This window comes from Akanthomyces muscarius, chromosome 1 (genome assembly GCF_028009165.1).
Source record: "Akanthomyces muscarius strain Ve6 chromosome 1, whole genome shotgun sequence".
Taxonomy (NCBI): Eukaryota; Fungi; Ascomycota; class Sordariomycetes; order Hypocreales; family Cordycipitaceae; genus Akanthomyces; species Akanthomyces muscarius.
This window is the reverse complement of record NC_079241.1, coordinates 6,034,510-6,047,850: the sequence shown is the minus strand read 5'-3', so window position 1 is coordinate 6,047,850 and position 13,341 is coordinate 6,034,510. Positions and strand designations below refer to the sequence as shown.

Genomic DNA, 13,341 nt, shown 5'->3' with positions numbered 1-13,341 from the left:
GATCGGGCCCATTGACAAAGTCCTCGTTCTTTCGTGTAGATGCCGGCATGGTTTGAATGGGGTTTTTTTTTCTGTTCTCGGATGCTTTATTTGATATATGTAGGCATGGTGATACAATGCAATCAACGTGGTCTGCATTAGAAATGTAGCCCATCTCGAGCTGAAGCTGCTGCAAGTCCTGAGGCATACAGCCGACTTGGTGATCGGCAAGCGGCGAGCAATTGCACACCACTGTACACTTCACAGTCCGATTTGGGTTGCCGGATGCTGATGGGGTCCACTCTTCCGGAAGAACGGAGATGGCGTGCAATAGGGGCAATACTCCGTACTACAATCATTCGTGCGGCAATGCATCTCTCGTAGTGAATGGTTAACAATGGGTAACCTTATAACATTACCGCTTGGGGAAGTAGATGGGAACAGGCATGGCACATCATAACTTAAGCAGAAGGAGTTGCGTATGGGGTTTCAAGACTTTTTCGTCGGAAGCAACCTAGCTGATGGTAAGAAAATTTTATTTTGCCTATATGTCCAGCATAGACAGCATGCTTAACATCATTCCATAGCCTCAGCATGTGCAGCACCTGAACCAGAAACTGATCATGGACTTATCAGTAGTATTAGCGCAACGGTCGCAGGGTCTTAGACGCTTATTCACAGCCTGGCAGATCCTCCCATGGATGGTGACTACTAGCCAGCCCAAGTGACGGCATTCTATGCAAAATAAAGCTCATGATTAGGCACGATTCCATGACTTCAGGAATTAAATTCGGGTCTTTACTTTTGACTCGCTAAAAGCTATCCATTGACTTGCGGGCGCTACGTCGACGTTGACATTCTCCTGATGGGCTCCCTCCTGGTAAGCTACTTAATCTGAAAAGATCGGCGGTCGCGCTCGCTCTCGGTATCGTTTAGGAACCACTTTAAGAGGGCTGAGGCTGTGTCAGCGTCAAGATTCTCTGTCAAGTCCCAGTATATAAGTATCGGAGGATAGAATGAGAGATGAGTTTATTTCTCATTTGGCTTTGTTAATCTGAAACTCTCAACCTTTCAAAAGCAATCTCTTTTCACCGTCACGAATTTTGTCAAAAAGTGCAACAATTATTGCCAAACATGAACTCCGTCACGACAGCCCAGATGGCTATTTATGCCGTTCTGATCATCCCGGTACTATTTTTGCTGGTTAAACACGGCAAGGCGGGCGTTTTGGGATGGTTCTACTTTGCGGCCTTTTGCATGCTGAGAATACTCGGCGGCGCTCTTGCGCTCAGCGGAAGCAAGTCGGCCACGATTATTGCCAATGTTGGGCTGTCACCGCTGCTCCTAGCCGCTTTTGGCATTCTCCACGAGTCGTAAGTCCTGCCCTGCTATCTTCTCAAGATGACAAACCCATCACAAAATTCTAACCACTACCTTGCCAGAAATTCCCTACGAAAGACGGCCGATGCGAAAGTCGAATGGGCTGTTGTGGCCGTCTTCCACGTCCTGGTGGCTGGCGCGACCGCCATCCTCGCCGTTGGCGCCTCGGCTCTACAAAGCTCGTCGCCTCTGCCCTCTGATCTTACAAAAGTCAAGGTTGGAATCGCCCTCATGACGGTTGCCTGGATTGTCCTCGTCGGGTGGTCTGTGCAATCGTGGTTCCGACGCAGCAATACCCAACATATGGAGGCATCCCAAGCCGGGCAAAAGGTGGGCAACTTGAGCTACGATACTTAACAAGGTCCAAAATCGTTAACACAGCAGCAGCTACTTATCGGTGTAGTCCTCGCCTCAATTTTCATTGGCATACGCGTTCTGTACACGCTGGCTGCGTTCGTCTCCCAGAAGAAGTCTCTCAGCCCAGCCACGGGCACGCTTGCCGTTCGCGTGGTGCTCATTCTCCTACCAGAGCTGGCTGCATCCCTCATTTTTCTGACATGCGGTTGGATTACCCGCAATGCCACACGATCCAAGGCAATCGATGGAGAAAATGCAGGCTTACGTCTCAGCAGCAAGGGGAGCAGCGCCTAATGCATCAGTGCTTGGAAAGGATGCGTGATTCTGTATTGTAAAATAGATCGCAGCTGCATGGTTCTTTTTGTACTATCTGTTTAATTGTTTCTCAAGATAGAATAGACGGTTTAGGCAATTAATTCGGGTCATCAAGCCCATCATTCTCGATGACAGTCATGTCATGCGTCAAACGACGTTAAAGCATGATTATCCACTGCGTAATTTGATTAGAAAACATTCCAAACATTTGGAGCAACTCTACTTCACGTCTGCCACAGTTCCATGTCCAGTAACTCAAGCCCTCTTATCCTTGGCCTCAGCAATTTTGAAAGCCATCTTTGAAATCTTAAAGGTAATGGCCGTGAGGAACTCTGCGAACCGACGCGGGAAGAAGGTTTGGCCAAACCACGCAACGTTGGCAAGCCCTCCCGCCCAGAACCAATCCGGCGTCCTGCCAAACAAACCACCAAACCAGCCCTCGCCTTTGAGCGCCGCGGCCACCAGCTTCTTTGCGTAGACGTCGGCGGGCATGGGCGAGTTGTTCTGGCTAAAGTGGATGCGCTCGTCGTACATGTCCTGGACGGGGCGGTAGAGCGAGTTGCTCGGCAGCTCGCGCACAAAGTGCGACGTGATGTTGGACTTGACGGTGCCCGTCATGGCCACCATGACGCGCACGTTGAAGGGCTTCAGCTCGAGGCGCAGGGTGCGCGAGTAGCCGTCCAGCGCGGCCTTGGTGGCGCAGTAGACGGAGGCGAAGAGATAGGGCATAATGGCCGACACGGATGAGATGTTGACAATGAGGCCCCGCGCAGGGATCAGGAGTGGGATGAACGCCTGGCACATGAGCATCGGGCCAAATACGTTGGCGTCAAACGTCCTTTTGACATCGTCAATCTCAATATCCGTGGCGGGAATGGTGTGATTGACACCGCTATGGATCCTTGTTAGCTCTGGTGGCGTGTGCGGTGCAATACAGAAGTAGGACGTTCTTACGCGTTGTTGACGAGAATGTCGAGCTTACCCGCCGTGATGCGCGCGACCTCTTCTTTGCACTTCTGGATACTGGCCCTGTCGCACACGTCCAGCGAGACGACGCTCATGCCCGTCTTGCGCAGCTCTCCCAGGACCTCGGCTCGACGCGCCGTGGCGATGACGTGATATCCTACATCGCACCGTCAGCATAGGGATACTTTTTGCAAGCATGAATCAAGTTGACGGCTCACCATGATTCTGAAATTCAGTGGCAATTGCGTGACCAATGCCGCCCGGAGAGCAGCTGTAGCAACAACAATTAGCTCAGACCCTAGCCAGGTGTTTTGGTGCAGCAACTCACCCGGTAATCAGAACGTATTTCTTGCTTTCACTCATGTTTTTCAACGTGAGCCGGTATGCGCGCAGCAGATTTTCTGACACTTGGGAGCAAAGTTGCGACGTTTATGAAAGAGAATTGTGGTTTGTTTTTCGCAAAGTCCGGGGAAGTCGATCGGACGGCATGTCTCGAGGACGCTAAATCTCCGTGCGGAGCCGCGGCGGGAAGCTGGTCCGCGATCATTTTGTATATGCTGATCACCAATGGCCCGGAAACTGTCACGGCTTAAGTCCGAGAATTTAAGTTACAACGCAATCTAAGTTCTCCGTTGCATTAATGACGATTATGGTTAGCGGAGGTTAAAGCGACACTGTTTAATCCAGTGTCATCGTAAAGTGCAGCGCAGCGCAGTACCCTACAGCCGAGATACCAAATCCAACAGGGCATCAGATTTTCGCTGTTGTCACCGTACCGGGTTCCGGAGCAGAGTATAGATATAAAATGATTAATTCTTCTGATCTGATATCCTATATACGCCTGTTCGGGAGGTTGTGACTGTGTCCCCCTGTCGGTGTTATGAGACAGAGATCACCAAACATGAACGGCCACTAAAGATTTTATTACGCTCAGCCAATTATAATCATCTCTGGCCTGATGAGGACGCTGAGCTCTCTAAATGACCCGAGAATCCTCCTGCATGATAGTAGTCATGATCTTGATGAACCGAGGTCCGCGTCACTTCCACCTTTTTGGATATGCCCCGCGTCGCCACGGGCGTCTTGCCATCTAGCTCACTGTCGCTGTCTTTGGACACATCAAAGAATATGTGCCGCTCGTCACTGTGTCGCCCGGCCTGTGTCCCCGGCCCGCTGATGAATACGCTCTGCTGCGCCAAGTTTGAGCCTTGCCAGAGGCCACCAGTCTGACCTGTGGATAGATCCGACAATGTGTATCCTTTCTCAACATCACCACCTGGCCGCCTGAATGCCTCGTGTGTCTTTGCGGGTCCAAAGAAGCGCGGAAACAAAATTCCAAGTGGCTGCTTTAGAACTACTAGACATGGTAAGATGATGCCCAGGTTTGCCTCGATAAGCGTCCAGATGCCGCGCGAGATGAAATTGAACGTAATGTCCGTCCTATTCCGGAGCGAGTTTTGAACAGACGTAGTTCGTAGAATCGACGTAATTGTTACACTGCGAGATGTTAGAAAGGACTGTTGATCTGGGTGGGCACTCCGTCCAACTTACAAACCCCCCAAAAGAAATAGACCGTATAACATAGTCTTGTCGCGTTTCCCGAGCGTAAGCTTCTGTATCATCGGAATCGGCAGAACGAGAACCATGACATCCGTCAGAATGTTCATGACCGCATATGCAACCCAGAACTGACTAGAGTTGATACATCTGGATTTTATGGAGTGATTCCAAGCGCCAGCGACCGGGATGCATTGGAAGATGGTAGCGCATATCGATCCTATGCTCGCTGCCACGATGAGGCCCATGATCGTCAAGGCCACAACTCGAAAACGCGGGGAAGAAAAAAGTCGCAGATAGAGCAAAATGGTCGCCACTTTGTTCAAACAGACGGTGACTTTGTATGGTGTTTGAGCTATGAAGAATAGCTTCAAAGCCATGTGCAGCTCGTCCTTGGACAAGTCCGCCTTGTGCATTCCATATCCATGTGATATCGCCAGTTGCATGGCGACGGATACCACTATTGAGAAGACCTGCAGAGCGCGTTAGTTGGCACAAATGTCGTTTTACATAGACAAAACACAACACTGCATACTAATGAAGCCACGATAGCGACATCATCCCAACCAAACTTGGCGAACCAAAGTCGTGTCGAGCATCGCATAATGACAAAGACACCGGCGCTGATGATCATAACCAGCGAGGTGATGTATAACTTCCAGCCATTATTGTCGTATTCGGTGGTCGGAAACCCCATCCCTCGATTCCCGGCCGTCGTATTGCGATCATGTTGCTGTGTCATTCTTGACAGACCTGCACTGCACTGCCAGTGAAGGCCTCGCCGTGAATGTCTCAAGGCGCACCAGTGGTGGTACTCGGCGCCCTCATATCGATGATTTCCTGTAGCGGGAAGCGATTCTAGCAGTCACGAGTGTCGATGGTTTCTGTTGCGCTGATGCAGCGCCCCCCGGGAGCCTTTCCACGGGAGTGTCGAACAATTAAATAAAAAGATTGCTCTGGCCCAAGACACATGAGCGAGCACCGGCTTCCTCGACACCCTCAAGGCTCGGACGACATGCCAAAAAGTTGACTAGCTTGGTCTTGCAATAGAGACCAGTTGACACCCAAAGCGGTATGGATGTGCTGGTCAAAGGACACTAGCCCTGGCCCAAGGTGCAACGCTGTGGCCACTAACCTGCTCCGAAGCACAAGATTCAAGATTCTGTAGTGGCATGCAGGCATGGTGGCGGTTTTGGTTCCTCTGAAGTCTGCACCAGAAACACATGCCCCTGGCCGCCCAATACCCCGTGGCGTGCGCCACTCATCATTGGTCTGGACCAGTAATGTATGGACAGGAACGGTTTTTGGATAGGGGAGAAAGACAACCAGATGATTCTTTTCTTCTAGAACGATTGCCAACGGCCAAGCTGTTCCCCTGACTTGGCGACCTTTACCGCATTTGATTCGGAGCGAATTATCGGTGCTGTGCCGCCCGACTGAAGGGCGAGGTAGCCTGATAGTTAGCGCGCACTACTGATACCATCCCCAAGTTCTTCAACTACATCACCAGTAGGTTTCCACTGCAATGGAGTGGAATACTGGTAGCAGACTGCCTCAAGTAACCAGCGACCGAATTAGCGTCGGGTGTGCTCCACCTAGCATATCGGTTGGGTGTCGAGCAAGCACATGCTCTTTCCAGTAGTCGGGAATGCGCATTAATGTCTCGGGCGATGCAACGATATGCAGGGCGGCACAATTCTCAAATCTGCAGGCTGAAATTCTGCACCAGTTAGGCGTGCACTGACGGCGTGCAGAAGTGCCAGCGCAGCAAGCAGGACGGAGCGCTGGCCTGAATGAGGCGGCGTCCCGTTGAGCTTGAAAAGAGGCGGTTTGTCGCCTTCTTCTTCTGGAATCTCGCCCGCCAGGCTTGATTCTCAGCTTGTGCCCGACCGACCTCGAAAGACCCCTGTTAGCCTCACTGACCAGGCTTGGCTGGCAGTGCTGGTAGACGGCTGCAATGCTAATTTCCTTCCCATGCTCGCTGGCTGGCGGCTTCCCCGCGGGCCGCTGGGCCGTCTCTTGCCACTTGGCTCTGCCATCTGCTTGTACATAGTACCACTCACTGTTGCTCTGGTGGCGGCCGCTTCCCGAGGCTTGCAGGCCCTTTCGACGCCGCGGGGCCAGCCAGACCAGGCTGTAGACGCAGAAAACGGAAAAGATCGTAGCACTATGAATTCGGCATCATAGACTAGCATGTTACAGCCGTTGCACACGCACTAGAGCCTGCGAAAAAGTTATTTTCGGACGGCGTACGGATAGCTTCTGTGGCATTCTGGCGTCACAACAATCTCCCAGACCTCATCAAAATGCGATTCATAGCGGTGTCGCATCTGGCGCTGGCTGGCGCCGTCTGGGCGGAGACTCTGCCCGGCGGCGAGACAGCTGCCCGGTCCTTTCTGGCCGTCAACACGACGAATGGCCCCGTGATTGGCCATGCCGCGAGTAACTCGCCAAACGTTGTCGAGTACCTGGGCATTCCATACGCCAAGCCACCGGTGGGAGACCTGCGCTTTGCGCCTCCGGAGCGCTTCAGAGACAACAAGCCGCATGAGGCGGCGCATTTTGGCTACGACTGCCCGCTGACGCCCTCGCCGCCCGTCGACTATCCCGATTTCACGCCACAGGCCCCGCGGATTCTTTCGTATTTTGCCTCGGGCGCAGGGACTAACAAGAGCGAAGACTGCTTGACGCTCAACATCTGGGCCAAGACAACGGCCGCTTCCCAGCAGTCTCGGAAGCCAGTCATTGTCTTTTTCTACGGTGGCCGTAAGTAACACCAACCAGCTCGTTAGACGTGACCGTAGGAATGAACACTCATTGCCTACAGGGTTTGCCATCGGAAATACCAATAGCCCGTTTTACAATGCAAAGTACTTTGCGGACGCGCAAGATGCGATATTCGTCACCGTCAATTACCGTATCAACATTTTCGGCTTTCCAGGCTTTCCAGGCAAGCCTCAGAATGCTGGATTGCGCGACCAACGCGCGGCGGTCGAATGGCTTCACGACAATATCCACGCCTTTGGTGGAGATGCAAGCAAGATTACTATCACCGGTCAGTCATCGGGTGGTGTTTCGGTCGACTACTGGACGTATGCGTACCAAGAGCGGCCGCTCATCAACGGCGTGATTGCAACCTCTGGCAACGCATTCAGCTTCCCAGTGCAGCCCAAAGGCACCCCATTGGAAAGCTTCACGCAGGTGGCCAAGACACTGGGGTGTTGCAGCAAGAAGAATGTGTATGAGTGTGTGAAAAAGGCCGACTGGCGCCAGGTTGAAGCAGCAGCGGCCGCGGTCAAGCCTGGCAAGAGCAGCAGCCCCTTGCGCTCGGTGCCACCGTTTTATCCCATCCCGGATGGCGAGATTGTGTTTTCCGACTACGTCACGCGCACCAAGAAGGGCCAGTTTGCCAGGGTCCCTCTGTTCTCGGGCAACAACAACAACGAGGCCGGTTACTACAAGATCCCGGCCTACAGCAAGGGTGTCTTGCCCACGCAGGCACAGGTCGACTCGTTTCACCTCGAGTCCTTTACGTGCCCGATAGCGTACCAGGCGAACGCACGCGAGAAGCACGACGTGCCGGCCTGGGTCTGGCGCTACTTTGGTGACTGGGACAACACACGGTTGTACCCGACCAGCGGCCCATATCACGGCACGGACCTGCACATGATTTACGGCGCTTCTGGCGATGTCAGCGGCATCCCGCCAGCAGCGGACCAGGAGGAACTGACAAAGGTCATGCAGCGTGCCTGGTATGCATTCAGCGACGACCCCTGGCATGGCTTGACCAACACGATGGGCTGGCCGAGATACGGCGAGGATCAGGAGAGTGTCATTGTGTTTGGAAAGGACAATAGCCCGGAACCTGTCCTTGTCGAGCCATCAGAGTTCAACGCACCATGCTCTACGATTGTTTTGGGCGCATTAAGCACACAAACCTCCTGAAGTAGCACAAGATGCGTGTTGGGCATGGAAATGGCACCTCGCCATGTTTGGCTTGCTGTGTATACTTGATAGCCAATGACGAATGATGAAATTCAAACGAAGGATTGCTATGAAAGTTCTCCGACTTTGTTTTCTTGTCACCTGCCACTCATCCTAACGCCGAACCGGGGTGCATATGTTTGCTTACCATTGGCTGCAGCGTACTAGTAGCGACATGTAGGCTGCTGCTGGAACAAAGGACCCTTGCCGACCGAAATGGTCAAGCCGCAATTAGTATGTGTGTAACTGTGATATCCTTGCGTAATAACGTGGAATACGAGGCGAAACGATATTGAGACGTGGAGCCAGATCGGCTTATTTAGGGCAGGCTCAGCCTGACCCTGCCTGCGCCTACCTGGCAATTATCTTGTCAGCTGCCCCAGGTTTTGAGACACATGCAGCAGTTGTAAATAATTTCCCCTCCTTTGTCAACGATTAATTTTCATGCCTGTGGTCTTGAAGTAGCCATCAGGCTTCCATTTCAGGCTTCACTCTACGGAAGTTGTCGGAGAGTTCTTCGTTTACCCCGTCGTACCCCGGCGCTCAGCTATGCGTCCGAAGGACTCCAAGTGGTTGGCTCCGCGCCGGCGACGATTTTGGGCCACGCTTCTCACGATCGCCATCGCCATCATCCTGATTGCGACGCTCAGCTGGCATTTTACCAACGGAAGAGATTCCCACAACGGGCCAAAGAAGGGTACAGGATCGCCAGGCAGCCCCGGAGGACAGAAAGACGGCGACGTGATTTGGCGAACGCTACCGTGGAACAATCCGCTCGGCACGCCTCGGCCGCTGCCAACGCAAGGTGCAAAGCCCCTGCCTGCGGTGCAGTTTAGCTTTGCAGACGAGACAAACGACGACAAAAAGACACGGCTCGGTCGGCGCGATGCTGTGAAGAAGGCGTTTGAGAGATGCTGGACCTCGTACAGGGACCAGGCATGGCTGCACGACGAGCTCAAGCCTGTAAGCGGCGGGTCCAAGGACACCTTTGGCGGCTGGGCTGCGACGCTGGTTGACGCCCTCGACACGATGTGGATCATGGACATGCGCGACGAGTTCAACGAGGCTATCGGCGCCGTGGACAAGAACATCTCTTTTGCCAGCTCTTCGTCTGGCGATGTCATCAGCCTGTTCGAGACCAACATTCGCTATCTCGGCGGCCTGCTCGCCGCGTACGACTTGAGTGGCGATGACCGGCTGAAGAAGAAGGCAACCGACGCCGGGGACATGATCCTCAAGGCCTTTGACACGCCAAACCACATGCCTATTGGTCGCTGGAACATAAAAGAAGCGGCCGAGAACAAGAAGCAGACGGCGCCCTCGTCAACGAGCTTGGCCGAGATTGGCACCATGATTCTTGAGCTCACGCGGCTGAGCCTAATCACGGGCGACGCACGCTACTACGACGTCACGCAGCGCATTACGGACCTTCTTGACGCCTCGCAGATGAAGACCAAAATTCCTGGTCTGTGGTCCGTCTCGGTCGACCCTAGCGATGCGCGCTTCGATACCGGCTCGAGATACTCGATGGGCGGGGGTGCTGACAGCGCGTACGAGTACTTCCCCAAGATGATGGCCCTTCTTGATGACCTCGACCCCATGTACGAGCGGCTGTACAAGCGCAGCATGGCCGCGACGCAGAAACATCTGATCTATCGTCCGATGGTGCCCGGCGAGGATGATATCCTGATGACGGGCGACGCCGACTCAACAAACAACGGCGACGGAGGGTCGACATTTACAGCCGTGACCGAGCACCTGACGTGCTTCGCGGGCGGCATGTATGCCCTCGGCGGGCGGCTCACGGCCAACGACTCCGACGTGGACATTGGCCGACGCCTGACAGACGGCTGCGTGTGGGCCTACAATGCCACAAAATCGGGCGTCATGGCCGAGCGGCTCCTCGGCGTGCCCTGCGACGACACGGCGCACTGCGCGTGGAATGAGACGACGTGGCGCGCGGCGGTGGGCAGCAGCGTTCCGGACGGCGACCTGCCCCCCAAGGGCATCGCCAGGCTCAAGTCCAAAGAGTACATCCTGCGGCCCGAGGCTATCGAGAGCGTCTTCATCATGTACCGCGTCACGGGGGACAGGGCGTGGCAGGATAAAGCGTGGACCATGTGGCAGGCGGTCGACGGCCTCACAAGGACGGACCTGGCCAACAGCGCCGTCGATAATGTGGACTCTGACGGGGCTAGGAAGCTGGACTCGATGGAGAGCTTCTGGCTCGCCGAGACGCTCAAGTATTTCTACCTCGTGTTTTCGGAACCGACGCTCATCAGCCTCGACGAGTGGGTGCTGAACACGGAGGCGCATCCGTTTAAACGCCTAGGGACCAAGTCGTAGGCGACAAGCGGCTTCGTTTGGGGGTGTTTGGGCATAGCTGCGTTATTGACACTTTGGTGTATTGTCTAGTGTATTTCTCTTGATAAAACCATTAATGTCCTTTTGTACAATCACCGCAAACCTGATGTGATTTTAGAAGCGCCTGGCACTCGCAGCCTAGAAATACTTGTGCTGTAAGATCCCGGTTCATTGACAAGAATTACTTGTATATAATGTCCAATGCTCGCTAGTTTTATCATGCCATGTAACGGCTACGGCGCAAGTAAAAAAGCGGCATGTCGCGCATGATCATCGTGCCCGAGATAAATTTTAAGAGCTCGTGCTCTGCTGGCAGCCCACTTGTCAAGTCTCACAAGTAATAGATGAAAGGTAAAAAAAATAACCCCAAAAACGCCCATGCTATGTATGTCCGACTCCTAGATGCTGCCCTATGAGCTATGAAACTGCAGCATGTCTCCATCACTTGGGTATATACGGCCTGTACTCCCTCGTGTGCTGCTGCTGCTGTTGCCACACCGGTTGCGAAGCCGCCTGCGGCAGCTCCAGCGGCGCCGGCGCCTCAGCCACAGCGCTCGACTCCAGCTCAAAGATATTGCTGACCGGCCGCGCCTGCGTCTGCGGCGGCAGCTCCGCGAGGACGGGCTGTGCTTGCTGCTGGTGCTGCGGTGCGGCGTACGGTCCGACGTACGCCGCACTGTTCCGCGGGCTCGAGTTGTACGACGCGCTAGCCGGAGGCTCCCACGCCGCGAGGAAGTTGTGCTGCTGGGGGTCGGGGCTCACGCTGGACAGCGCGGCGTAGCTCTGCCGCGGATGGGCGCTGCTGAATGTCGACACCGAGTAGTGCGACTTGGTCTCGCGGCCGAACCCGCCGCCGCCGCCGCCTAGGCTCGGCGAAGGATCGTGCGGTGGGAACGTGGTAGCACCACCACCACCACCACCGCCGCTTCCACCGTACTTTTCTTGTGCGAGCATGGGGTGTGCTTCGTCGGCGGCGGTGCTGCGCTTGCGGCGGCGGACGAGGAACCAGGCAAGGCCAGCAATGGCGGCGACGCCGGCGACGGAGACTCCGGCTGCGACGCCAATGGTGCCTGCGGTGGAGAGCTTCTTGCTGCCATCTGGGGAGGCTGTCGGGGACGCGGTGGAAGATGTCGTCGCGGATGGTGTGGTCGAGGTGGAAGAGGAGGAGGGGGTTTTGCTGGCAGTGTTGCTAGCCGATGTCGACGACGAAGATGTCTTGGTCGCCGTGCTGCTGCTTCTGCTGCTAGACGAAGAAGACTTGCTGCCATCGTCGGCCGCGTCAGCAAAGTCGTCCTTGTCCACCTTGAGGGGCGTGCCGGAGTGGGCGCACGCGTCGGCCATGGTGTCGTAGACGCTTCCGACGTCCTTTTTGTCCTTTTTGCCGAGGCACTGGGCGGCGCGGACGACGAAGCCGCCGCCGTTGCCGCAGAGGCACGCGTTGAGGGCCTTGGGCGAGTCGCCCTGGCACTTGGACGCCTTGGCCGCATCGAGCAGGCATGACTCGGCGTCCGCTGGGTAAAAGTCAAAGTTGGGATCAAAGGCGAGGGCGATTGGAGCGGCGAGGAGAAGGAAGAAGAAGACGTAAAGGGTAGCCGCGCTGGCCAGGCCGCGGGTTGGTCTGCTCATGGTGCTGAGCTGGGGGGTGATGATGGTCGAACAGTGTGTAAGTGAGAGAGAGCGGGAGGTGGGAGTCGTATAGACTGGTGGGCAGCCACGGGATCCAACACCGAATCGAGCCTGATGGGTGTAGAATCAAGCTTTGCAAAGCTGCTGTATTCCAAGGCAAAGTGAACGAAAGTTGGGCGTCGTGACGAGGTGCAAACGGAGAGGAGCTGGCCGTCAGCCGCGTTTGCATATATTGTTGCGCTCAAGGTGTCGTAGGTCCAAATGTGCTCGCTCGCAACACTATGGTAGTCAAAGATGGAAATCAATTGGAAGCAAACTGCTTCACATAGAGAAATGAAAGAAACGAATGTGAAGAAAAGGAGAAAGGGATAAATGTGTGTACTGGTTGGCAAAAGAGCGTGGTTATGTAAAAAACCCCGGCCAGGGCTCGCTGGAAGGGCTGACAGGGCGGCGGCGGAGCTGCAGATCTGCCTGCCTTGCCACGGCTTGTCAACTAAAATTACTGCAAGCCATCCCGACCCGATGAGTACACATGCTGCTGGCATGCAAGCTTGCTTGCTTCCGCGGGACAAGCCAAATACTGCTTGCAATCTGTTTCAAAAGCTCACTGTGTTCCTTTTCCCCCCCTTTACCTCTTACTCTCCCCCCGCCTGAGGTTTACAAATTACGCGGCGAGACAAATATGCATTTCTCACCAGTCTTGTCCACGAATCTTTTTCATTCCACAGACGGCACAAGGCTCGCTCGTTCGGCAGGGGCTTGGCTGGGCTGGCCACTGGTCGCCTGCAGGTCTCAAAGGGCTAATAATAATGA

At 54.6% G+C, this 13,341-nt stretch overlaps 6 protein-coding genes across 6 annotated transcripts; 3 read left to right on the top strand and 3 right to left on the bottom strand.

The window, feature by feature from the left end:
- Nucleotides 1-1,113: 1,113 nt before the first annotated feature.
- On the top strand, nucleotides 1,114-2,010 carry LMH87_007048 (uncharacterized protein; the record flags this gene model as incomplete). Its single annotated transcript, XM_056192074.1, has 3 exons — nucleotides 1,114-1,352; nucleotides 1,422-1,689; nucleotides 1,747-2,010. 3 exons carry the CDS (start codon nucleotides 1,114-1,116, stop codon nucleotides 2,008-2,010), a joined length of 771 nt encoding a protein of 256 aa, XP_056060329.1.
- A 276-nt stretch (nucleotides 2,011-2,286) lies between these two features.
- LMH87_007047 (uncharacterized protein) lies at nucleotides 2,287-3,360 on the bottom strand (the record flags this gene model as incomplete). Its single annotated transcript, XM_056192073.1, has 4 exons — nucleotides 2,287-2,923; nucleotides 2,986-3,154; nucleotides 3,216-3,268; nucleotides 3,326-3,360. The coding sequence occupies 4 exons, from the start codon at nucleotides 3,358-3,360 to the stop codon at nucleotides 2,287-2,289; spliced, it is 894 nt and encodes a 297-aa protein (XP_056060328.1).
- A 581-nt stretch (nucleotides 3,361-3,941) lies between these two features.
- Nucleotides 3,942-5,296, bottom strand: LMH87_007046 (uncharacterized protein; the record flags this gene model as incomplete). Its single annotated transcript, XM_056192072.1, has 3 exons — nucleotides 3,942-4,494; nucleotides 4,549-5,027; nucleotides 5,090-5,296. The coding sequence occupies 3 exons, from the start codon at nucleotides 5,294-5,296 to the stop codon at nucleotides 3,942-3,944; spliced, it is 1,239 nt and encodes a 412-aa protein (XP_056060327.1).
- A 1,564-nt stretch (nucleotides 5,297-6,860) lies between these two features.
- Nucleotides 6,861-8,499, top strand: LMH87_007045 (uncharacterized protein; the record flags this gene model as incomplete). The annotated part of the gene is made up of 2 exons (XM_056192071.1): nucleotides 6,861-7,320; nucleotides 7,382-8,499. The coding sequence occupies 2 exons, from the start codon at nucleotides 6,861-6,863 to the stop codon at nucleotides 8,497-8,499; spliced, it is 1,578 nt and encodes a 525-aa protein (XP_056060326.1).
- A 588-nt stretch (nucleotides 8,500-9,087) lies between these two features.
- On the top strand, nucleotides 9,088-10,884 carry LMH87_007044 (uncharacterized protein; the record flags this gene model as incomplete). Its single annotated transcript, XM_056192070.1, has 1 exon — nucleotides 9,088-10,884. One exon carries the CDS (start codon nucleotides 9,088-9,090, stop codon nucleotides 10,882-10,884), a length of 1,797 nt encoding a protein of 598 aa, XP_056060325.1.
- A 459-nt stretch (nucleotides 10,885-11,343) lies between these two features.
- On the bottom strand, nucleotides 11,344-12,528 carry LMH87_007043 (uncharacterized protein; the record flags this gene model as incomplete). Its single annotated transcript, XM_056192069.1, has 1 exon — nucleotides 11,344-12,528. The coding sequence occupies one exon, from the start codon at nucleotides 12,526-12,528 to the stop codon at nucleotides 11,344-11,346; it is 1,185 nt and encodes a 394-aa protein (XP_056060324.1).
- Between the last annotated feature and the right edge of the window lie 813 nt (nucleotides 12,529-13,341).